Below are 25702 nucleotides of genomic sequence, written 5' to 3'. Positions count from 1 at the left end.
CATTTTAGACTATTAAGTAATGGAGTGACTTAAAGGTGGCCTCTCAAAATATTATAGTTGCAGATGAATTGAGTTGTGAAAATCTTAGCTCAACCTTCCATAAATAGACCATTTTAATTATCTATAAGGTTTATGAAAATCAATATTAATATTGCAAAAATGCAGAATGTAGAAATGGTCTGACTTGGCAATGAGTTGAACTATTTCAGATTGATGTTCTGAGGGGCCCATGGTGAGTTGCATGAAGCAGCTTTTTGCGAAGGATAGAAGATAAGTGAACAAGTTGCAACCAACCTGGGGTCTTGTCCAGACATTGATCCAGGATCTGTGCTCAAAACAAGTGCTTCTACTCAATAGATATTTTATGTCTTCTTTCTTAAGTGCTTCTCTGTGGGACATTTTAGGAGTTTACATCCAGGATACAGTTTTTGAAAGAATTCATGCACAGTCCTCTTCTGGATGCGGATTGGTTGGTTGGGTGAATGGTTAGCTGTTGCTTGGTTAGTTTATTCCCAAATTGTCTTCCACTGCCTTAGCCAGATAAAGATTTTTTTCCCATTCCGCTTTGATTACCTGTATGCCTTTGAATAATTTACTACAGTTAACTGCTCTGGTTCAATGTTAATTGTCCCATCCAATTCAGCAATTTTACTGTAATTAGCAAGTATAGTTTCCGCATCACAAACAATGCCGTGAACTTACAGTCAGTCTGTTAACCTTTTCCTTACAGTTGGATATACTTGAAATACATTTGGGCACCGTCCATTGGTTCAGTCAAAGTTTTCCACAATCATTAGGTACCAGTAGACATTGCTGTATTGATTCTCAGATCCAAGTTATCATTTTAATAATTTACACACACATTTTTAGTTTGATTGGTGCATCTATTTTGTACTAGAGGTCTCCTTTCCCTGCAGGAGGGCATGTGCTGTTCTAATTGTCCTCATGAAGTCCATTCATGTCCAAGGCCATTCTATTGGGCAGATTAAATAAAATGCTAGAATTCTCAGGGAACTAGTGGCAGGACCATAGAATCCTGCTCTAATTTATTCTGCAGTGTGAGTATAGAGCTTTCCCTCCTCCACGCCACTGGTGGAACACACATGACTTGGAAGCCAGAGAATCTCACCCGTTGAGTTTGCTGTTATGAACCCCTTCCTCTTTGTTGCAATGCTTCCTGTTACATTCTGTTGAGACTTAAATATCAGTCATTGTTGTATTCTGATTTATTGTGCTAATTGACCTACATTCAAAGGTAACTAGAACAGTCCTTGCCCCAATTAGTGTAAAGATCTCACAGGAAGTGATTCTGCATTCCAGACCAATCTCAAGTCAAGTGGATCTCATCCCCCTCTGGAAAGCTTATGTTCATCATGGAACATTCTCCAGGTTTTCACACAGGCGTACTTCTCTTTCCCAAACAGTCTTTTCAAATATTTGTTCTGGTAACTTTTGACATGCATTTGGTGTAGTTACCAGTTATAATAAACCAGTTATCTCTGCTATGCATGACATTTTGTATAATTGTGTTCTGTCAAATTCCTGGAACTCCCCTCCCCAACAGCAGTGTGGGTGTTCGTGAGCTACATGGATTGCAGTGGTTCAGGAAGGCAGTTCGCCCCACTTTCTTCAGTACAACTAGAGATGCGCAGTAAATGCTGGCCTAGTCAGCGACACCTATATCCCATGAACAAATTTTTAAAATATATATATATGAAGGAAGTTAAAGAACATTCTTCAACTGTTTTAGTTGTTATTAAACAATATTTGTCAACATATATGAACTACTAAATGTCACTAATGTCATTATTATTAATAATAAAGACAGAAAGCTTTTGTGGCTCTACCTGTGAACTAACACGGTTTACCACCTGGGAACAAGAATTAGAAAAGAAATATTCTACTCAAATGGCAAGTGCACGTCTCTTTTACACTTACCCACCCAATAAAATCTTTCCCCTTACATTTGTGCCAACAAAAATGTTTTGACTGTTTTCCTGTTATTTTAGTTTACTGTAGTTGCCGATTCATATTATAATCACTGCCAGGAAATCCTGCAGCATATTAGAAGCAATCAACTTGACAAGGTATGGAACTCTTACAAGATGTCTCAATCCAGTCATAGCATGTAAAATTATTTTAATAGACAGATTTATAGAGCCTGGTTCTCAAAAGCAACCCACAATGTCATGGGCTGAGGGAAAGCTTTCATTTACAATGTGATTTTTTTTCTCCCATGAAAAAGTTTCTGTCCATGCTTTCATGTGGTACAGTGAACGATATAAAAACAGTGTAAAGATCAGGGCAGCATTTACATTAATATGACAACATTGCTGATAAAATATTAGAGCAAACCGAGATGATAGAGACAATAGATGTGGTGAGTTCACAGGGAAGTGGCAAATTTCAATGGATAATCTTCCCATTCATCAGCAGACCCCTCCCAATGTAGAGAAAATGCTCACCATAGAGGGAAGTGGTGATCAATTTGGCCTTCAAATATCAACTTTCCCATCACTGGCAAAATAACATGGCAGTGAGAAGATATCAGACGAATCCCCTTTCACCCTGACATCTTCCCACGTGATTTTGACAACCTTCCTGCCTCTTAGCCCATCAACAAAGGACTGGTAAAATTCTGGCCTACAACTGTATGATGTCGTCCAGGTATGAGTGATGGTTCAGGCATTAGTAGGATTCACATCGTACTCACTATGAAAATAACAGGTAACTTAAAATACTAATTAACCTTTTGTTGAAAGAAATCAGAATGCTCTCATTATGATATAAAATTATATGTTGTTACAGGTCAGAAATCTCCTTTTGTTGTTCTGGGAGTCATTCACATATGATGCCATCAATACATCTTTCCCAGATATATGCCAGCTTTTCTGTTCTTATGATGCCCAGCTGTACAAGGTAATTAAAAATGCTTACTAGCAGAAAGATAACATAGAGAGTTGCCTGCAGGCAATACATTAAATATGCTATAGATTACATCATGTTTAATATACTGCCTCAAAGCCTCAAAGTCCTGACAAAATTAGGGGTCAGCTTATTTGAGAAGTATAAAATTGCACGTTCGATGTTTATGTAGGAGGTTCCCATTTTGAAATGTGACGCGTTTTATTGAATGAAATAATTTCATAAAAATACCTTTAACCACAAGCAACACAGTTTAAAAACTGTCAAATTTGGTATCCAATGCAAAGAGTTAATCAAATTCATGCTGAGTTGCTTTGGCTGTAGAATTATTGTGAGGATCCTACTCTGGATTAGATTTGACTTCAATTTCAGAATCATCCCTCCATCCTCTTCAGGAGGATGTTGATATTCTAGGACATGTTGAGATAAAAAGGGAGGAGATATTGGCGGTTTTGAAAAACATTAAGTGGACAAGTCCCCAGGGCGAGATAGGATCTGTCCCAGAGTACTGACAGAGAGAGACAAGGGAAAAAATTGCTGAGGCCTAGGCCAAAATCTTTATATCCTCTTTAGTCATGGGTGAGGTACCAGAGGACTGGGGAGTGACTAAGAAGGGCAGTAGAGACAATCCAGGAGATTACAGGCCTTTGAGCCTTACATCAGTGATGGGGAAATTATTGAGAAAATTCTTAGGGACAGGATGTACTCACATTTGGAAGACAATAAGCTTATTAGTGATGGGCAGCGTGATTTTGTGAAGGGGAAGTCATGTCGCACAAACTTGATTGAGTTATTTAAAGAAGTGACAAGAAAAATTGACCAGGGCAGGGCAGTGGGTGTTGTATACATGGATTTTAGTAAAGCCTTCAATAAGATTCCTCTTGGCTGGCTAATACAGAAGCTGAAGTCATAGGTATCCAAGGTGAGCTGGTAAGATGGTTACAAAACTGGCTTGGGCAAAGAAAGCAGAGAGTGGCAGTGGAAAGGTACTTTTCTACCTGGAGATTTATGACAAGCGGTGTTCCACAAGAATCAATGCTGAGGCCTCTGTTGTTTGTAATATATATAAATGACTTGGAGGAAAATGTAGGTGGTCTAATTAGTAAATTAGCAGATGATACAAAAATAGGGAGAGAAGCAGATAGTGAGGAAGATTGTCAGAGACTACAGCAGGATATAAATCAGCTAGAGACCTGGGTCGAAAGATGGCAGTAGGATTTTAACCTGGAGAAATGTGAGCTGATGTGATTTGGAAGGCCTACTGCAGAAGGAAAATATACAGCAAATGGTACACCCCTTAGAAATATTAGTATACAGGGGGATTGGAGCATGCAGATCCCCAGGTCCCTGAAGTGGCAACTCAGGCGCACAAGGTGGTCAAGAAGGTGCATGACATGCTGGCCTTCATCGGTTAGGGTGTTGAGTATAGGAATTAGAAAGCCATGTTGCAGTTGTATAAGACCTTGGTTAGGCCACATTTAGAGTATTGTGTACAATTGCCACACTACAGGAAGGATGTTGATGCATTGGAAAGGGTGCAGAAGAAATTTATCAGTATGTTGCCTGGTTTGGAGGATATGGACTATGAAGAAAGGTTGAACAAACTTGGATTGTTTTCATTGGAGCATGAGGGCGAATCTGATACAGATTTACAAGATTATGATAGGCTAGTGGATAATCAGTCTTTTTCCCAAGATTGAAGGGTCAATTACTCAGGGACATACGTTGAGAGTGAGGGGGGAAATTTAAAAGAGGTATAAGGGATAAATTTTTCACAGAGAGGCTGGTGAATGCCTGGAACATACTGCTGGAGGAAGTGGTGAAAACAGATTCTGCCAGAGGTGGTGAAAACAAGGAATAGAGGGATATGGACCATGTAGGGGCAAGAAAATATTAAATTAGAGAGGCACCTGTGTTGGCACAAACTTGATGGGCAAAGGACCTGTTCCTGTGCTGTTCTGTTCTTTGTTCTCTTTGTTCTTTGTTCATTCATTGGATATTTCACATTTTTGAATGGTCTGATTACAGTTTGTACATTTAAACATCCCAGGATTTGATGACACAACCATACGAAACATCAAACGGGGCAACATGCATATTTTCACTCATTGTGAAGGTTTATTTCTCCATCAACCATCCATCTGTTTCTTTTGACATTAGCATGATCCTTGAATGGCTTATACAAATATTGTATACTCATACAAATATTGAACTATGGACATCAGACTACCAACACAGCCTCTGAATAACAGCAAAGTGAGCATTATTTCTTCACAAGAATCAGTTTTAAGAGATCTGAACATGTCCTAAACTGACAACCTGCTTTCTTTACAAAAGCCACCAGGATGCCACATCACAAATTATCAATCCACAAGTTCATTTTCATCCATTGAACCATTGTCATGGGGGAACTGATTGTGGACAAGTCCCCAGGACCGGATGGAATGCATCCAAGGGTTCTGAAAGAAATGGCGGAGGTGATAGTGGATGCCTTGGTGATTATTTTCCAAACGTCGCTGGATTCCGGGGAAGTGCCGGAGGATTGGAAAACGGCTAATGTTACACCATTGTTTAAGAAGGGTGGCAGGCAAAAGGCGGGGAATTATAGGCCGGTTAGTTTAACGTCTGTTGTAGGAAAAATGTTAGAATCCGTGATCAAGGAGAAAATAGTGAGGCATCTTGAGAATTGTTTGGTAGAGCAGACGCAGCACGGTTTCGTTAAGGGGAAGTTGTGTCTGACAACTTTATTGGAGTTCTATGAGGATGTGTCTAGGGCGGTGGATAGAGGAGAGCCAGTGGATGCGGTGTTTCTTGATTTTCAGAAGGCGTTTGACAAGGTGCCTCACAAGAGGTTATTGCAGAAGGTCAGGGGGCATGGAGTTGGGGGTAGGGTGTTAGCGTGGATAGAGGATTGGCTGTCAAATAGGAGGCAAAGAGTGGGGGTTAATGGGTGCTATTTGGATTGGCGGTTGGTGACTAGTGGAGTGCCCCAGGGGTCGGTGCTGGGGCCTCAGCTATTTACCATTTATATAGATGATCTGGAGGAGGGAACCGAGTGTATGGTGTTGAAATTTGCTGATGACACCAAGACTGGTGGAATGGCAAATTGTGCGGAGGGTGTGGAGAGTCTGCAGAAGGATGCAGATAGGCTGGGCGAATGGGCCAGGAAATGGCAAATGGAATTTAATGTTGGCAAATGTGAGGTTGTCCACTTTGGTAGGAATAATGGTAGGAAGGACTATTACTTAACGTGGCGAAAAACTGCAGCATGCGACGGTGCAGAGGGACCTCGGGGTCCTTGTGCATGAGTCGCAAAAACCCAGCCTGCAGGTGCAGCAGGGGGTCAGGAAGGCAAATGGGATGCTGGCCTTCATAGCGAGGGGGATTGAATATAAAAGTAGGGTGGTCTTGCTGCAGCTGTATAGGGCACTGGTGAGGCCGCAGCTGGAGTACTGTGCGCAGTTTTGGTCGCCGCACTTACGCAAGGATATTTTGGCCTTGGAGGGAGTGCAGAGGAGGTTTACTAGGCTGATTCCGGAGTTGAGGGAGTTGAGCTATGAGGAGAGGCTGAATAAACTAGGCTTGTACTCGTTAGAGTTTAGAAGAATGAGGGGAGATCTCATTGAGACATATAAGATGAAGAATGGGATGGATAGGATAGAGGTGGAGAGGCTCTTCCCACTCAGAAAGGACAGTAGGACTAGAGGGCACAGCCTCAAGATAAAGGGGGGGCGGTTTAGAACGGAGTTGAGGAGGAACTTCTTCACTCAAAGGGTGGTGAATCTCTGGAATTCTCTGCCCGTTGAAGTGGTGGAGGCTGCCTCGCTAAATATTTTTAAGACGCGGGTTGATGGGTTTTTGATAGGCAAGGGGATTAAGGGTTATGGGGAGAGGGTGGGAATGTGGAACTGAGCCACAACAGATCAGCCATGATCTTGTCGAATGGCGGGGCAGGCTTGAGGGGCTAGATGGCCTACTCCTGCTCCTATTTCTTATGTTCTTATGTTATGTTCTTAGATACACAAAAATACCTCTAGGAAACTTGATTTTCAGTATGATTTAATGTTTTAGCCTTTAATTTCATTCAATTAGACTAACACCTCCAGGAATTGGGACATTCACCTGTACTTTCCTTTTTTCTTTATGGAGGAATACATACCGAGTAAGGGCAGAAGGATTTTTTTAGTTTAGCTAGGGCTTCATGATCAGCACAGGCTTGGAAGGTTGAAGGGTCTGATCCAATGCACTATTTTCTTTCATTCTCTGAATCTGGTCTTCACATGTCCTGTGGTTTTCACTTGAATTGCTTTGGTCCTTTGAGCTCCATAGTTTGGCTGCTGGGCATTTTAAAATTCATGGGCTTTTTGTCCATATTGCCAATGTGGCATAATGGGAACTTGCCACTGTCTGGTAATGAATTGCTGGAAATGTAATTTTGGCATCAATGTCTTTTGGTAGTCTCCAAGTGATCTTGCTCTTCTGTTGCAAAGCTTGACATTTTTGTTCCATTAAATGATTATGTCAACTAGCAGTTGCTCTGAAACCTTTACTAGGCTCGGGGTTTTATTTGTCCCATGTATGTGTGTTGTGTATATGTGCACTACATTTCTGGTGATGCTGTTACTATTCTGGCAATTTTTGAGGATCGTTCCAACACATGCTTCTCGAGATCAGGCCAGTGGCTGGTCCCTGTTCTCATGGAGTATTTGGTCTTGAGCAACTCCTGATGGCAGATTCCTCCTTCTTCTATTCTCACACCATTTTATCATGAATGCAAATCCCCTCACTATAGCAGTTATTCGACAAATTAGCAAATATTATAAGTTTTAGCTTGAAACCAGCTTTGCACTTTACTATTTGTCATTCGTCATTCGCCACACGCAATTTTTTCAGTGTGGGCATGTCTTAGCACACAACATCTTAGCAACATGGGCTTTATTGTTTTCTTGATCCAATATGCCAACTTAATAGGTGAGTAAATTATTTCTGAGATGAAAAATTGAGGCTGACATCAATGCAAGTACAGCATGACTTAGCAGAAAAGTGGGTCGACTTATACATCAAGTAGAGGCTTAAACATGGCACTGAAATAGGTCGCCAGGTCTTATACATTGGGTCAACTTATACACTGTGATCTACAGTGTTCCTTTGGGAATAATTTCTTTTGGAAATCATTATGTATTTCTTTGGTAAATAAAACAGTGATAGCTTGACAATATTAACAATGGCAAAGAAAATCTTTCCAGAAAGTTGAAATGATTTATTACTGAGTTCCACTTGATAACTGTAGAAACTTGTCAACGTGGTAGAATAATTACTGCAATAATAAATACAAAGTAAAGATGCACCTTGTATTATGATGAGGAATATTTTTATGAAGGTACATGTTAAAGTTTTATCCAAACATTCAGTGTTTACTGACAGCATTGAGAATCATTTGAAAGTTTATCAAAGAAATAACGAACTTTGATTAAACAAACAAATTTGTTGCTGTGCCATCCATGGCTGGCAGACATGAGAGATGACCTGTGCTCACACCTCTGTCAATCCAGATGAGCGGTGAACCACCTCTGCTCTATTTTAATCCATCCCACAAATCACATACATAAACCACACTCAAGTATCCTTGCACACAGCACGTTATTCCCCCAGTGAAGGCTTTGGGAGACTTGATGCTCTCTTTGCTGGTGATGATCACTGGAAAGTGTAAGCAAATGGGCAATAGCAACTGCAAATTTTCCCTCATTCCTCTGAGGAAGCACCTCGCATTTCACCAGTGCCTACATGAATGGCACCTTACGATCAAAAATTGGTTGTGAGCTACAATTCTCCCAAGCCACAGTATGTTGTTGACTCACGCCACTTGTGAGTCAACAACACATTACCTCTTGTTTGTCTTTAATTAATAGGTAAACTCACTTCAAATGTTACTTTTATTTGACTGTGTCTGCTCTTCAGTTCATTTTTAATGACAGTTTGAATGAATATCCTCACAACAAAATGTAACATATGATCGTATAATGTTTAAAGGCTTTATTATCACGGTCTTCTGTATTTATTTTTCTTTGTATTTTTTCTCCTTAATGATAATGCTCGGTTTATTTAAAAGAGTGTAAAATTATCTGGGATGAAATGTAAATTTCAAATTTATTAACTAACATGACGAAAAGTCCGGTTTAACCATTATTTACTGTGTTAACAGATTATAGAAGAAATTCTTCTTCGCGATTTTCTTGGGGACTTTTCTGTGCAACATCTTCAGAGTGCTAGATATTTTGCCAAAAAATTTAAAAGTTGGCTAACTGATGCACTGGAGGGCACACCATTGCTGCTCCAATCACTGAAAATGAGAGGTATCTTTTTATAATTAATAAAGCTTTAAACATTACAGATGTATCACCTACCTGAAGGTGGCAAAGTGGTTAGCAGTGCTGCCTGGGTTCAATTCCTGGCTTGGGTTACTGTCTGTTGGAGTTTGCAAGTTCTCCCCATGTATAGATTTCCTCCAGGTGCTCCGGTTTCCTCTCACAAACCAAAAGACGTGCATTGGCCATGCCAAATTCTCCCTCAGTGTACCCAAACAGGTGCTGGAGTATGGTAACTAGGGGATTTTTCCCAGTAACTTCATTGCAGCATTAATGCAACCTCACCTGTGATATTAATAAATAAACTTTACATTTTATTTATCTAGGCAGTAATATCATGGCTTAGTCTAGTACTATCCTTACTCTCAAATCTATCACTTCTGTATATCCATCCATCATCACATTTCTGCTGCTGCTGCTTCATTGCTTCTTGTCTTCTATGCCATTTTCCCTATCAAATCACTCACTGTCTCCATCTATTGTTCCCATTGCTGGAATGCTAACTCTCACTCTTCCATGTCAGAGGCCAAAATCTTGAATGTACCTAGTGAACATAGCAAATCCACTTACTCATCATTAGCTGTGGCTGGATCATATTGGGTTTTATCATGCCGCAATCTCCCAAGCCCAAATGCCTGGAGGACAAAGATTTTTCTTTCTTTACAACCAGCTGTTTTCTCAGTCCCCTTTTTTTGGCATCAGTTTCAAGCTGACCTTCAAAGGAATTCTTTGACAACAAAATTTACACCATCTATGTAACTGCTTCTGCCAATACCTTCCATTCTTTCATTCCGGCTTGTCCACCCATCCGCAGCAGCCCTGATCCCAGATCATTAGATTGTTTCTGCCCCATTTCTGCTTGTTCTCCCTAGGCTCATTTCTTCAAAAGTAACCACTGTCAGGCTTCAAGATATTCTGTCTATTTTTCTACTGAAAGAATTGGGGAAAGAATTAAATTGTTGCATTGAGTTTTCAGAACAAATACAGCTAAAAATTGGGTTTCCCAATTTTCGCTCACAGTGGTCGTAATTTGTGACCTGTCTGCACTCATACAGATCAAGCTGGTGACCATGCAATTTTTGCAAATCCATCATATATGCACGATTGACCTGAATGTGTCCAGCAGTGCTTCCTTATCCCCCAAACTCGCTATGGCCTGAGTAGTCAGTAGGGGGCCCATCTGTGTTGTTTGAAAATAATATGGTACAGTCAGCCTATTTTCTTAAAGGTACATGTTCATTCAAGGAAAGCTGAACATTGGTGCAATGTAAATTATTGCAAAGTAAATGCTAGGGCAATTAGAGGGTTCCAGAGTGTTGTATAAGGTGATGGACACATTAGTGATAAAGACAGGAGGAAATGCCCCAGGGTCCTCTACATGAACCTCAAGATCCACCCTCAGAAAGAACTGAGAGCAAATGGCCAGAAAGTCCAAATGCCAAAGTCTGAGTCTGATGACCTGGCAGCCTCAAGAAGTCTAATCTTGTAATGTGGTGGTCAGTATCAGAGTGCTGATATTCACAAGACATCTCTTACCTGACACAACACCAGCCTGTCATATTTCTCAATGCATCACACCCCATCATTCATCCAGTTGCACTCCCTTCCATGCAGGGCTTGCATCCAGATCCAGAAACTGCACCTCACGCTCACATACATTTCAATGCTGCCAACCTTACACCTGTCTCTCGCTGCTTCCATATATCTCCATCTGTTCAGCTAAGACAGGCTCATCAGCCAATCAGATTGCTACACAATCACTACCTTTCCATTCTGCCTTTTCTCTTGGCAGCACGAAGTGCATACAATTGAAGGGAGCAGAGTCGAACTGGTAAGGAACAAGGACGCCCACAATTCTTGAGCTCTACAGCGGTGCTGGTTGTCCACATCATGGGTCTGGCTGCAATACAATCCTTGGCTCCAGTGTCACTCAGAATTCTCTTGCCTTATGTCCTTTCTTGACACTCAGAAATCCTCATTCTGCTATTTGGCATGATAGGCAAGCTGCAATTAGGTTTAAAACATGAACCTCTTGGCACCACCTAATCCCCCTTCCCTCACATCAACCTTCTCTATCTGAGTTCCTTCTTTCAATCACCCAGGAACTGCCATCTGCACAGCCACATATGTCCATAAGGAGGTGGAAGGAGAGCAATAGTGCAGCACTAATGAAGGAGCTCTGTCATGTAATCTGACTTTCGGCTGCCACCAGCTCAGATACTGACACTACATCTGCCTTGAAGAGTTGGGGTTAGCACCCAGCATGAAAGTCATCACAGACCACAATCAGTAAGGATAGGCACGATCGTCCTCAACACCGGTGTCCCACCAGGCTGTGTTGTCAGCCCCCTACTATATACTTGTTATACACCTATGACTGTGTGGCCAAATTCCCCTTCAACTTGATTTTCAAGTTTGCTGACAACACCACCATAATGGGTCAGATCTCAAACAATGATGGAATAGAGTACAAGAATGAGATAGAGAATCTGGTGAACTGCTGCAGCAACAATAATCTCTCTCTCAATGTCAACAAAACGAAGGAGATTGTTATCAACTTCAGGAAGCATAAAGGAGAACATGCCCCGGTCTACATCAACAGGGACAAAGTAGAAAGGGTTGAGAGCTTCAAGTTTTTAGGTGTCCAGATCACCAACAACCTGTCCTCGTCCTCCCATGCCGACACTATAGTTAAGAAAGCCCACCAATGCCTCAACTTTCTCAGAAGTCTAAGGAAATTTGACATGTCAGCTATGACTTTCAGCAACTTCTATAGATGCACTATAGAAAGCATTCTTTCTGGTTGTATCACAGCTTGGTATGGCTTCTGCACTGCCCAATACTGCAAGGAAATACAAAAGGTCGTGAATGTAGCCCAATCTATCACACAAACCAGCCTCCCATCCATTGACTCTGTCATTACTTCCTGTTGCATTGGTAAAGCAACCAGCATAATAAAGGACCCCACGCACACTGGACATTCTCTCTTCCACCTTCTTCCTTTGGGTAAAAGATATAAAAGTCTGAGGTCACATACCAACTAACTCAAGAACAGCTTCTTGCCTGCTGTTGTCAGACTTTTGAATGGACTTGCCTTGCATTAAGTTGATCTTTCTCTACACCCTAGCTATGACTGTAACACCTCATTCTGCACTTTCTTGTTTCCTTCTCTATGAACGGTATGGTTTGTCTGTATAGCATGCAAGAAACAATAGTTTTTACTGTATGTTAATACATGTGACAATAGTAAATCAAATCAAATCCAAGTAGCCAGGCCAGGTATAAGGGATGGTTCATTTTCCAGCTCCCCAGGGGGAGAGGTTGTAAACAAGTCCAGCTTCAGAGCCCTCAGATGAGCACCTCAATGGGAAGCAGGCAGGGATGTGCTTAATTAGGCATATAAACCCAGATGTAGGGCATGTTGAATGTATGTCATTCTCCGGTTGATGTCAAGAAACATAGTGGAAGCCTGAGTCCAACTTGGCAGAATGCATGTCATGGAGCTTTCTCTTTCTGCAGCCTCTTCTCCATCCCTTTGTCATGCTGCAGACCCATTGGGATTGACGCTGCAGACCTTCCTACCTGTTGCAGTCTTTCACATTGGCCCCAAGCCCAGACCTGCTCCCCTGGCGACATTATGGAGTCAACACCCCGGAAGGTGATGCCGCAGATGGCGATATCCCAAAAGGCGACATCGCAGAAGGCGACATCCCAGAGAAAGATTGGAGGAGTTGGGACTGTTTTCCTTGGAGAAGAGAAAGTTGAGTGTAGAGCTGACAGTTATTCAAAATCACGAGGGGTCTGGACAGAGTAGATAGGGAGAGAATGTTCCCATTGGTGGAATAATTGAGAACAAGGGGGCACAGATTGAAGGTAGTTGGCAAAACAAGAAATGGGGACCAGAGGAAAAGTTAGGTTGCAGATTTTACTGCCTGACAGTGTGGTGGAGGCTGGTTCTATCCAAGCATGCAAGGGGCATTTGGATTATCTGAAAATAAAGAATTTTCAGAGCTGTGGGTTTAGGTCTGGGGGGATGGGGTTGGTGGTATCAGATAAATTGCTCACAGGGAGAGCCAGTGTGGGCACAATAGACCGGATGGCCTCCTTCTATGATTCTGATTCTGTGATCCCTAAATGTTGCACATTCAGACAGACAACCTATTCCTCTAGTCCTCGCTGGAAAATCCATCAACTCACCAAGACACCTCCAAAAAATACTTGCGTATTCCCAGATACTTTGTAAGAGGAAATGTTCCAAGAAATTAATTGAACTCCATTTAGGGTATTTGATGCTTTACATTAACTATGCTATTAGAGAGCCCATCCTGTAGCTTCACACTTGTTTTTCCCTGGAATAAACAACAACAATGCTGTCTGAACATACATGTGTAGCAATTAATATATTTCAGACTAGCGAAGGTTGTAATGGAGTTCCTCAGGAATTAGTGTTTGGACCCTTGTTCTTCCTGATAAATAGTAATGACCGAAACCTTGGTATACAATTTCAACATTTATGGATGATATGAAACTTGGAAGCATTGTAAGGAGGATAGTGTAGCAATTCAAAAGGGCATAGCCATTTGGTGTAATAGGTTGTTAAATGACGGATGAAAATTAATGTAGAGAAGTGTGATATGATTCATTTTGGTAGGAAGAACGTGGAGAGACAACACAAAATAAAGGGTATAATTCTAAATGGAGTGCAGGAGTAAAGGGAGCTGCATATAAGTGTATAAGTGCATAAATCATGGGTAAGACAGGTTGAGAGAGCAGTTAATAAAGTATACAATATCCGAGGCTTCATTAATAGGGCCATGGAGTGTAAAACAAGAATGTTATATTAAATTTGTTCAGCCTCATCTGGAGTTTTGCGGCTAGTTCTGAGTGCCACATTTTAGGAAGGAAGTAAAGATATTAGAGCATTCACAGAAAAGATTCATAAAAATAGTCCCAGGAAAGAGGAACTTCAGTTATATAGAAAGATTGGAGGAGTTGGGACTGTTTTCCTTGGAGAAGAGAAAGTTGAGTGTAGAGTTGACAGTTATTCAAAATCACGAGGGGTCAGGACAGAGTAGATAGGGAGAGAATATTCCCATTGGTGGAATAATTGAGAACAAGAGGGCACAGATTGAAGGTAGTTGGCAAAACAAGAAATGGGGACCAGAGGAAAAGTTAGGTTGTAGATTTTACTGCCTGACAGTGTGGTGGAGGTTGGTTCTATCCAAGCATGCAAGGGGGATTTGGATTATCTGAAAAGGAAGAATTTTCAGAGCTGTGGGTTTAGGTCTGGGGGGATGGGGTTGGTGGTATCAGATAAATTGCTCACAGGGAGAGCCAGTGTGGGCACAATAGACCAGATGGCCTCCTTCTATGATTCTGATTCTGTGATCCCTAAATGTTGCACATTCAGACAACATAACATAGTGATAGAACCACTGTATCCAATATAACACTGAAAGGACAATTCATTTTTGTACCAGGTCATGGCAGTTACCTGGAATATTAAACTACACTGATGACAAAAGCGTTTTACGATGTTCAAAATTTAAAAGTGCATTGAAAAGAAACAATGTGATTTAACAAAATATCCAAATAAAATATTATGAGCTTGAATTAGCCAGAATCGTGATCATGGAGAAAACAAGCAAGAAACAGCCTCACCAGAAGTGCATGACTTTCAATTAGAGCAAGAACAAACATGAGAGCAGTATAAATAGGAAGGAGAGCAAGCGTGAAAGGAACGCAGATTGCAAGAAGAGATGGCATTTGAGAAAATGAAGAAGGAGAAAATGTTGTTGTGTGGAACAGACAAGAAGAAGAAAGAACATTGCTAAACTCATTAACTAAGAGAGAAACAAATCCACAGAAGATATTTATATCTTTGGGGAAATTGAATTATTCGCTGCTTATTAAAAGTGGGTCAAAAATGAAAGGTGTTGCTTTATGCCAGGGTACTCACATTTTTCTCAAGTCAATCCAACAATAATTTTGAATATAATTTAGTGAATCATAGCATTCTCAGGGATTATTAATTAATGTCTGAAGCATGCAGTATAAATTTAAAGAAACAAAAGAAAGATTTGTTTATGCATTTAGAAAAATGGATTTCCAGCTTGAAAAAACATGACAGGTATATTTGGATAGTGGGAATGGAAATCTATGAACGTGGCTGCTAAGACATAGATTTCTGGAAATAGTTTTGGATAATTTAAGAATCTGATTATTTGGTAGGGTGTGTTAAATTCTTATCTGGTTGTGTATGCTGATGACTTTATAGCCTTGCATGCAGAAGGGTGTCACTTCCTTAAATGTTGGACATCCCAATGACTTGGAGAAATGAGCTTGAATATTCCCAAGAGAATATTGAAGGCAATATTGGAATTTGTAACACCCACCTGCTTTTTCCTTGATTTCCTTATTATTCAATCTCTACCTACTTAACCATCCCTCCTGCACTGCCCGTGGTTTGACATTAATTATTCCCTAAGACAATGGCCATCCCTCTTTCAAAACCCATATTGTTCCTCTTCTCAAAAGAATCAACCTTCAACCCATTTATCTCCTTTAATCCCACATATCCCTAACCTCCTTTACCCCTCTAAAGTCCTCAGACAAGTTATCATCTTGACCTATGCTCATTTGTCCTAAAATGCAGTCATTAACATCCTGTCCTGAAAGAATAAGTTCCGTTTATCTTTTTCTCCCATTTCTCAACTGCTTACATAGGCTTTCAAATCTTATCCTCACCTTTAAATTGCTCATAATATCTTTGCTACCTTTTCCAGATTTATGTTCCCTCCCAAACCCTTTTGATCATCCTACCCTGTCTTTCACTATCGCCCCTTCCTTCACCCAGCTATTGGTAGGATGTTCTTGTTAGCACTGGAACTCCCACCTAAAGAAACCAGTTGTCATTTTCTCTCCTTTAACATCGTTATTAAAGCCTATAATTTTCAATCAACTTTAGATGACCCCTTCTAATCTCAAGCTTTCAGAATCCATTCCTACATTTATTGCTATCTATATTTTTCTCTCCCCAAGTGAAGTGTTTTAGGTAGTTTTCTATATTAAAGGGATTACATATACGCATGTTACCTTTGTCATCGTCCTCTCCCTATCTTTTAGACACGCTTCCAAAGTATCATAATGATCAGGAACAGAAATCTAAATTGATATTTCTCTCCGCAACCCAAGGATGTGAAAAATAACACCTCAAATGCTATCCTGGCTGATATCATCTAACTTAGCACAGACCCATGGCCAAACTTCAAATTTTCTTGATCTATCAGGCTCAATTGTTCACTTCATAAACTGATTGTGGGAGTTTATTTATCATTCTTCTGCAGAGAGGAAACCATCAATAACCACCTAATGAAACTTATAACATCCTCTCTGATTCCTGGGCACATATCTGTCCAGTAATGAATCTTCTCTGGAAAATACAGCATCTATTCCACGTATCCCATCTATGTAATCGAACATCTCTGTTTTAACTCACAAATCAACTTTTAAAATATCATTATCCTTTCCAATTTTTAATTGTTACCAATTTGTTTTGTTGCTCAGATTCAGTCAACCTGAAATAAACAGATGTTCTACTAAATCTAATTTTATAATGTTACTCATAATTAGAATATATTTTGCTATTGTCAACACATAAAATTAAGTCCGATCTTTGGTTCTTTGCAACTTGTACCTTGTTTACTGAAATACACTGGAAAATAAATCATGCATGATTCAGCTGCCATTTACCATTAGGGATGAAAACATACTTAGCAAATTCATAGAAGCTGACAAGTGAATTTGATTTATTACTCTCAGCAGTAAGAAAATCTTAAAATGTTTATACGTACAAAAAGGTGGACTAGAATGACACACATTTTCTGTTACAAAATCCCACACTTGAAATTGGGAAAATTACTTTGAAAACTGCCATGTCTGAGCACTCTGACACAGCATGTTGTGTGAAGAATTGAAAACATTAACTAGTATCATAACTCTTTGGTATAGCACCTGTGCTTCCACACTTACTTTATGAATTAAGTCTTTTTTTGTATTTTGTATGCAAACACTTATCTGACATGACTTTTAAATTTTTCAGCAGCAAATATGTTTGTCAATCGACTACGAAGAAGAACGTGTATATGCAATCTTGCAAAGGTAATAAACACATAATATAGGGAACACTTTGTTGGTAGAGAAGTAATATATATAATTTAAAATGGGAGATATAAAATCAACTTCACACCATTGTATTAACTGAATATGAATTCATCCTGCATCTATTTGTAACACTTTCTCCAAAGGGAAAAAATGCATCCCTTCCCCTAGCTGAATTTAGAATGAAGAAAGAACAGAAAATGCTGGAAAAGCACAGCAGCTCCCTCAACATCTGAAAGAGAAAAGATAGCTTAACATTTTGGGACAGACTCTCCCTTGATCAGGCTATTGATTTCAAAATAGATTTCCTTGCCAACTCTGATGTTCAGGTTATGCATTGTTCAGAGAGACATTGGAAGTACAGAAATAGGGAAGTTGGTGAGATGTTGGGGCAGCTGCATCCAGGTTTTGCCCTTAGAACTCCAAAATGGTGTCCACGGCATATGGCTTGAATCAAGCAGGTGAAGGTGTTAGCACATACACAAGTGAAGAAAGCTTCCATTTCACTGAGGAGGTTTCAGGCTAATCTACATCTAATAACCTGCTCCAAAAACTCTAGCTATGACAAATTGCACCACAGCAACTGAGACAGTGCAGAAAATTCTAAAACAGTGAGTGAGTTCCAAATAAAACAAGCCACATTCTAAAAAAAAAGTTAATTTGCCCTATATCTCCCTATGTTAATGGATCCTTTAAAAAAATCCAGATCTGAAACTAAGTATTTGCAAAAGTGAATCAGTTCCTATTTGGGCCGTGCACTATCTATGTACAAGATTTCACTGAAATCATCTGTTAGTTTTTGGGATACTGTTTTTACAGGCTAACAAACAGGGTAAAAACATTATCTCCACTCAACTTCAGTGGCAGAGGTAATGAACAGCTCCCAGAAGTATCTAGATCCTGACTTCAATCAATGTGCAATACCAGCATTAACATTTTGGGGCACAACATTGCAGCCAAAACCTCACCTAACTTGGCATAGCTGAATATGTGCTCAGCAACAGGAAAGACTCACTCCCACTGCTATTTAAATGGATTATCAATTAGTTAGTTGCTGGCTCATATTTTTCTAGCTATTGCTATGATTCTATAAATGTTTGGTGCTTTTATAATAAAACCAGAACGTACTGGAGATATCGGTTCAGGCAGCATCGGTGGAGTTATGTTTTGGGTCTTTGACCCTTGATTAAAATTAAGAAAAGTTAGAGATTTAATAGGTTTTGAGCAAGGCTTGGATGGGACAAGGAAGACGGGATGAAAGATGGGAGAGACTGAATGATGGAAGTGTTATTTTTTCAGTGCCAAAGGGAATGGTGATGGGACAAGAAAAGAAACAAAAGATGTACCTACAATAGGTGTGCTGCTGACTGAAAAAAAAACAAGCAATGAAAAGGAAATAAAATGAGGGCCAAAGATTTTGGTCTGAAATTGTTGCACTCAGTGTTAAGTGCTAAAGACCTCAGTGGGCAGCCTCATTTTGACCTTCGAGGTGCTTCTGCCCTTTTAAGTCACTCATTGGATCTTTGGATGTTTCAATAGCATCCCTTCTGCAGCACCATTGAAGTTTCGTCGGTGAGTCTGGTGGCTTCCCTCGTGATGATGGAGAATGGCACACATGTATAATGTACCTTGGTCATGGAAGACAGGTTGAGCTATGAGGAGAGGCTGAATAAACTAGGCTTGTACTTGTTAGAGTTTAGAAGAATGAGGGGAGATCTCATTGAGACGTATAAGATGATGAATGGGATGGATAGGATAGAGGTGGAGAGGCTCTTCCTGCTCAGAAAGGACAGTAGGACTAGGGGGCACAGCCTCAAGGTGAAGGGGGGGCAGTTTAGAACAGAGTTGAGGAGGAACTTCTTCACTCAAAGGGTGGTGAATGTCTGGAATTCTCTGCCCGTTGAGGTGGTGGAGGCTGCCTCGCTAAATATTTTTAAGACGTGGGTTGATGGGTTTTTGATAAGAGAGGGGATTAAGGGTTATGGGGAGAGGGCGGGAATGTGGAACTGAGCCACGACAGATCAGCCATGATCTTATTGAATGGCGGGGCGGGCTCGAAGGGCCAGATGGCCTACTCCTGCTCCTATTTCTTATGTTCTTATGTTCTAACTGTAAAATGAGGTTCTGTCCCTGAAGCTTACATTGAGTTTTGCTGGAACAGTGCAGTGAGCTGAGGACAGAAATACCAGCATGAGAACAAGGTGAATAAGTAATGTGATAAGCTACCATTAGCTTGGGATCGTGCTTGGAATTGTTCACCAAAGAGGTCATCCAATCTGCGTTTAGTTTCCCCAAGTTAGAGGAGACCAGATTTTGAATAGTAAATAAATTAAAATGGATTGAAAACAGTACACGTAAATCACTGCTTCACTTGGAAGGAGTGTTTCAGTCTTGGAGAGTGAGAAGACAGGAGGTAAAAGGTCAGGTATATCATCACCTGCATTTGTATAGAGGGTTACCAAAAAGCAACTTCTCTTCAAGTAATGCAGGTTAGTTTTAAATGCTTGCAGCCACTCACATATCAGCCTGCTTGCAGCCAATGAACAACACTGTTAGTGCTGGCTAGAAGCAGAGATCATTTGAAATTGGCATGTTGCCTACATTGCAATCAATGGATGTCGGTTGATTGTGCGTCCTGCTTCCTGCACCTACTATCTGGGTCTATTTAGTTTCAGTCTATTTAATTTGAAGCTATTTCTCAGTATGGAATGTTTATTTTTTGTTTCTATCTGTATTTATCTCCAGACCTTACTGACAGTTGGATATGTGAGTGACTGTGAGATTCTAAACAGCCTTTGAAAAACATGAAAAGACTATTAATTACATATCTTGCCTTACTCTAGGTTAATTCTGAATTGTAACTGAGTTTAAAGTTGACAATTGACTGAAATGTTCCACTATTGCTAATCAGATTAGTTTTATGTAAGTCATGATGACACAGAGACCTGGATTTATGTTCTTTGGGAGGCGGTTCCGCAGGACTGTACTTTCAACTGTCCACTTCAGGTGAGACCTGCCTTCCATTATACATGTGTGCCATTTTCCAAGCAGAATACCCACCATCACGAGGGGTGCGAGGGTAGGTGACGTTACGAGGTCTAAAGTTAAGGATAGGGTACAGGTAAGGAAAGAGGCCGAGGATGTCCCAATAATAGAGGGATTAGGGGGCGTGAGTATGGTTGGTGGCGTTACGGCAAATAGGGTCCAGGTGAAGGCTGGGATGAAAGCGCTTTATCTGAATGCACGAAGCATTCGGAATAAAGTGAATGAGCTGGTGGCGCAGATCAACACAAATGGATACGATCTGGTGGCCGTTACAGAGACGTGGCTGCAAGGTGACAGGGACTGGGAGCTGAATGTACAGGGCTATCAAGTGTTTAGGAAGGATAGGCAGGAGGGAAAAGCGGGGGGGGCGTAGCTCTGCTGATTAAGGATAGCATCAAGGTGGTAGCAAGGGATGATATTGGAGCCAAGGAGCAGAACGTGGAATCGTTGTGGGTGGAGATTAGGAACAGCAAATGGAGGAAGACGCTGGTGGGTGTCGTCTATAGGCCCCCGAATAATGATCTGGAGGTGGGGCGGGCTGTTAACGCGCAAATAAGTGCGGCGTGCAGGAATGGGACGGCCGTAGTTATGGGGGATTTCAATCTGCATATTGATTGGTCGACCCATGTTGGACGCGGTGGGCTCGAGGAGGAGTTCTTGGAATTCTGCCGGGATAGTTTCCTGGAACAGTGCGTGTTGGAGCCGACGAGGGAGAGAGCTATCTTGGATCTCATGCTATGTAATGAGGCGGGTAGAATTAGGGACCTTGCGGTGAAGGATCCTCTTGGGGAGAGTGATCATTGTATGGTGGAGTTTCTGGTGCAGATGGAGGAGGAGAAAGTGGGTTCCCAGACACGCGTACTTTGTTTGAATAGAGGGGAGTACGGTAGGATGAGAGAAGAATTGGCGAATGTTGACTGGGGGAGCGCGTTGGAGGGAGGGTGTGCTGAGGAGCAGTGGAGGATCTTTAAGGAGATCTTTCTTGGTGCTCAGCGGAAATTTATTCCGATGGTCAAAAAGGACAGTAGGAGGAGAGGTAATAAGCCGTGGATAACGAAGGAGGTGAAGGAAAGTGTTAAATTAAAAGCGGAGGAATTTAGAGTAGCTAAGAGTAGTGGGCGAGAAGAGGATTGGGAGAGGTTTAAATGTCAACAAAGATTGACAAAGAAGTTGATAAAGAAGGGTAGGAGAAACTATGAAGCTGGGCCAGCGCTTAATATAAGAAAGGATAGCAAGAGTTTTTATAAATATATAAAAAGGAAGAGGCTGGCTAGGGTGAACGTTGGTCCTTTAGAGGATGAGAAAGGAGACCTAGTGGTAGGGGATGGGGATATGGCTAAGGTATTGAATAACTTTTTTGTTTCTGTCTTCACGGAGGAGGACGTGAATAATTTGCCGGGTGTTAGCGATGGAAAGGTGGTAGGACTGGAGGGTCTTAATGACATTACTGTTACTAGAGAGGCGGTGCTCGACAGACTGGAGGGGCTGATTGTGGACAAGTCCCCAGGACCAGATGGAATGCATCCAAGGGTTCTGAAAGAAATGGCAGAGGTGATAGTGGATGCCTTGGTGGTTATTTTCCAGACGTCGCTGGATTCTGGGGAAGTGCCGGAGGATTGGAAAATGGCTAATGTTACGCCGTTGTTTAAGAAGGGTGCCAGGCAAAAGGCAGGGAATTATAGGCCGGTTAGTTTAACATCTGTGGTAGGTAAAATGTTAGAATCCATCATTAAGGAGGAAATTGCGAGGCATCTTGAAGGGAATTGCTTGATAGAGCAGACGCAGCACGGTTTCATTAAAGGGAAGTCGTGTCTGACAAATTTACTGGAGTTCTATGAGGATATGTCTAGGGCGGTGGATAGAGGAGAGCCGGTGGATGTGGTCTTTCTGGATTTTCAGAAGGCGTTTGACAAAGTACCTCACAAGAGGTTATTGCAGAAGGTCGAGGGACATGGAGTTGGGGGTAGGGTGTTAGCGTGGATAGAGGATTGGTTGTCAAATAGGAGGCAGAGAGTGGGGGTCAACGGGTGCTATTCGGATTGGCGGATGGTGACTAGTGGAGTGCCCCAGGGGTCGGTGCTGGGGCCTCAGCTTTTTACCATTTATATAGATGATCTGGAGGAGGGAACCGAGTGTAGGGTGTTGAAATTTGCTGATGACACCAAGATTGGGGGAACGGCAAATTGTGCGGAGGGTGTGGAGAGTCTGCAGAAGGATCTAGATAGGCTGGGCGAATGGGCCAGGAAATGGCAAATGGAATTTAATGTTGGCAAGTGTGAGGTGGTCCACTTTGGTAGGAATAATGGTAGGAAGGACTATTACTTACATGGCGAAAAACTGCAGCAGGCGACGGTGCAGAGGGACCTCGGGGTCCTTGTGCATGAGTCGCAAAAACCCAGCCTGCAGGTGCAGCAGGTGGTCAGGAAGGCTAATGGGATGCTGGCCTTCATAGCGAGGGGGATTGAATATAAAAGTAGGGAGGTCTTGCTGCAGCTGTATAGGGCATTGGTGAGGCCGCAGCTGGAGTACTGTGTGCAGTTTTGGGCGCCGCACCTGCGCAAAGATATTTTGGCCTTGGAGGGAGTGCAGAGGAGGTTTACTAGGCTGATACCGGAGTTGAGGGGGTTGAGCTATGAGGAGAGGCTGAATAAACTAGGCTTGTACTCGTTAGAGTTTAGAAGAATGAGGGGAGATCTCATTGAGACGTATAAGATGATGACTGGGATGGATAGGATAGAGGTGGAGAGACTCTTCCCGCTCAAAAAAGACATTAGGACTAGGGGGCACAGCCTCAAGATAAAGGGGGGGCGGTTTAGAACAGAGTTGAGGAGGAACTTCTTCACTCAAAGGGTGGTGAATCTCTGGAATTCTCTGCCCATTGAAGTGGTGGAGGCTGCCTCGCTAAATATTTTTAAGACGCGGGTTGATGGGTTTTTGATAAGAGAGGGGATTAAGGGTTATGGGGAGAGGGCGGGAAAGTGGAACTGAGCCACGACAGATCAGCCATGATCGTATTGAATGGCGGGGCAGGCTCGAAGGGCTAGATGGCCTACTCCAGCTCCTATTTCTTATGTTCTTATGAAGCCACCAGACTCACCGAGGAAACTTCAATGGTGCTGCAGAAGGGATGCTGTTGAAACATCCAAAGATCCAATGAGCGACTTAAAAGGGCAGAAGCACCTCGAAGGTCAAAATGAGGCTTCCCACTGAGGTCTTTAGCAAACAAGTCTGAATTTTCTGGCGGGGGGGGACGATCTCTACAAGGGTTGCTCTGATCATTTGAGTATTCACTCCTTTTAGGAAATGCCACCACCACATTGTGGATCTAGGAAGTTGTGCTAAGGGAGATGCAAAACAGATACATTTGCCAAGTGTAAAGGCACTGACACTGCATCAGTTACATATTGCAAGTGTGAATGGAATGAGCACTGGAAATTCTGAAAGACATACCAAAATTCTTGTCAGCAGTCAATGGTATGCCTGAGTGCTCACATTTCAAGACATTCTATGTTGCCATTCCATCTGATTTTGGACAAGATCATGAAGAAGAATTCCTTCCAAATGCCTAGTTGGCAGATCTTACTTAATTGTTTATTTACCTTCACTTAATCCTTTGAAAGTACCAATATTTGTGACCAAGGAACAACAGTATATAAAGTGATATACATAATATATTGTCATTTTGATTTTTGTTTTAAAACTATTCACTTTTTTTTAATTCTAGAGCATGCACATAGTTCTGAATAATCATAGAATGGTCAGCACTTTAAGAATTGACCTGCGTGCTATTATTAGTCAGGGGCTATTGAATATTCCTAGCAAACCTACAAAAACACTCAACTGTTCACTGGAAGAAATAGGCTGCAGTTTTGAATGGAAATGTAAGTATATTGCTTTTGTTTGACTCCTCTATGTACGATTTATATAAGTTTGCATATAACAGAAGAACAATTGTGGAATATACAATGATAGTTCGCCCAGACCATAATAATTATGTAATAGATCTTTATTATAAATTGTCATGAAGACGTGCTTCACCAATTCGTGTGAAAATGGGAGTAACTCTCACGAATTTTTTCAGCGTGATTTTCAGATTGAATCTCCCACACTCTGCATCACAGAATACCCTAGTGGTATTCCCTCTGAAAATCAATGGATGGGGCCTACTCCCGCCTGAGAGGCCAGCAATGTCATGTAGAGTGGATCACTGCATGCGCTGATCTGTCAGCGTAGAGATTGGCGTATGTGCACTGGCCTTGCATTGCCAGTCTCCCAGTCGTTGGTCAGTTCTGAAAACTCCCATTGCTGGCTTTCTGAACACCCTGACCTCCCTGGGCAAGCCCCGATGTCCCCACTCCCTGGCCAGCCCCGATCTCCCCGACCCCCCCACCGGCCAGCTCCTGTCGGCAGCCCCCATCTCCTCTCTAGCAGTTCCAATGCAGCACCCCTCCATCCAGACCCAATCACCTCTTACCTCCCTCTGCCCACAATCCCAAATGCAAAATGGCAGCAGGACCCTGCACCCCAACCAATCACCCAACCAAGAAGCTGCCCTCCCAATTACCCTTCCCATCTAGCCCTGTCCCCTTGGCAATGCCCAATGCCCATAGGCAGTGCGGTGGGGAGGGGGGGAGGTATTCACACCATTGGGGTCAGGCCACCAGTTCACTATTAGTAGGGAGCAGTTGTAAGCCCTGCTGTAGTGGAACACTCCTGGTGGAGGGGAGAGGGTTCGTCCCGGTCCTGCTAATGATGTTGAAATGCCTATTAGCATATTGAAATCAGCTCCACACCGATTTCCGGCACAGAACTGATTACATTGAATTATTCTCCCAGTGGGCTGGAAGAATTGCTCCACATTATTGAAGAGCATTTATGACATTACCCATTTTTAGGTCTTCACCAAATTTGTTCTGACTGACTTTGTGATATGTATCAGGAGATAAAACTATAGCACCTCAAACCAAAATGCAAGTATAAACACCCTAATATGATTACTTTTTATTACAGGTTTTGACAGTTTGCTAGCTTTGCTGGATACTGCAGCAGATATTAGAGCTTACTTTCAGTGCGTGTCAACCCTTGTGCATCTCTTCGTGTTTCAAGTAAGACATTTGCTGGAAATAAGAATAATTACATGACTTATGTTATGGTGTATATTGGAGGTTCAAATTTATTGTTTCCCTAATGTCTGAACACCTAGCCAT

The 25702-nt window shown here is 41.7% G+C and overlaps 1 protein-coding gene across 1 annotated transcript in view; it reads left to right on the top strand.

Annotated features, from left to right (window-relative positions):
* Nucleotides 1-25702, top strand: part of LOC145349290 (DNA-binding protein RFX8-like) — a 67056-nt gene that overhangs the window by 17553 nt on the left and 23801 nt on the right. Inside the window, exons 3-8 of the mRNA XM_080197797.1 lie at nt 2010-2087; nt 2809-2919; nt 9128-9278; nt 17392-17450; nt 24220-24376; nt 25506-25600. Of these exons, the coding sequence (XP_080053923.1) occupies nt 2010-2087; nt 2809-2919; nt 9128-9278; nt 17392-17450; nt 24220-24376; nt 25506-25600 (651 nt within the window). The remainder of the gene's footprint in view (nt 1-2009; nt 2088-2808; nt 2920-9127; nt 9279-17391; nt 17451-24219; nt 24377-25505; nt 25601-25702) is intronic.

Source organism: Carcharhinus amblyrhynchos, chromosome 10 (assembly GCF_965287045.1).
Source record: "Carcharhinus amblyrhynchos chromosome 10, sCarAmb.v2.hapA, whole genome shotgun sequence".
In the NCBI taxonomy this organism is placed as follows: Eukaryota; Metazoa; Chordata; class Chondrichthyes; order Carcharhiniformes; family Carcharhinidae; genus Carcharhinus; species Carcharhinus amblyrhynchos.
Note: the sequence above shows the minus strand (reverse complement) of the source record. Positions and strands in the feature narration are given on the sequence as shown.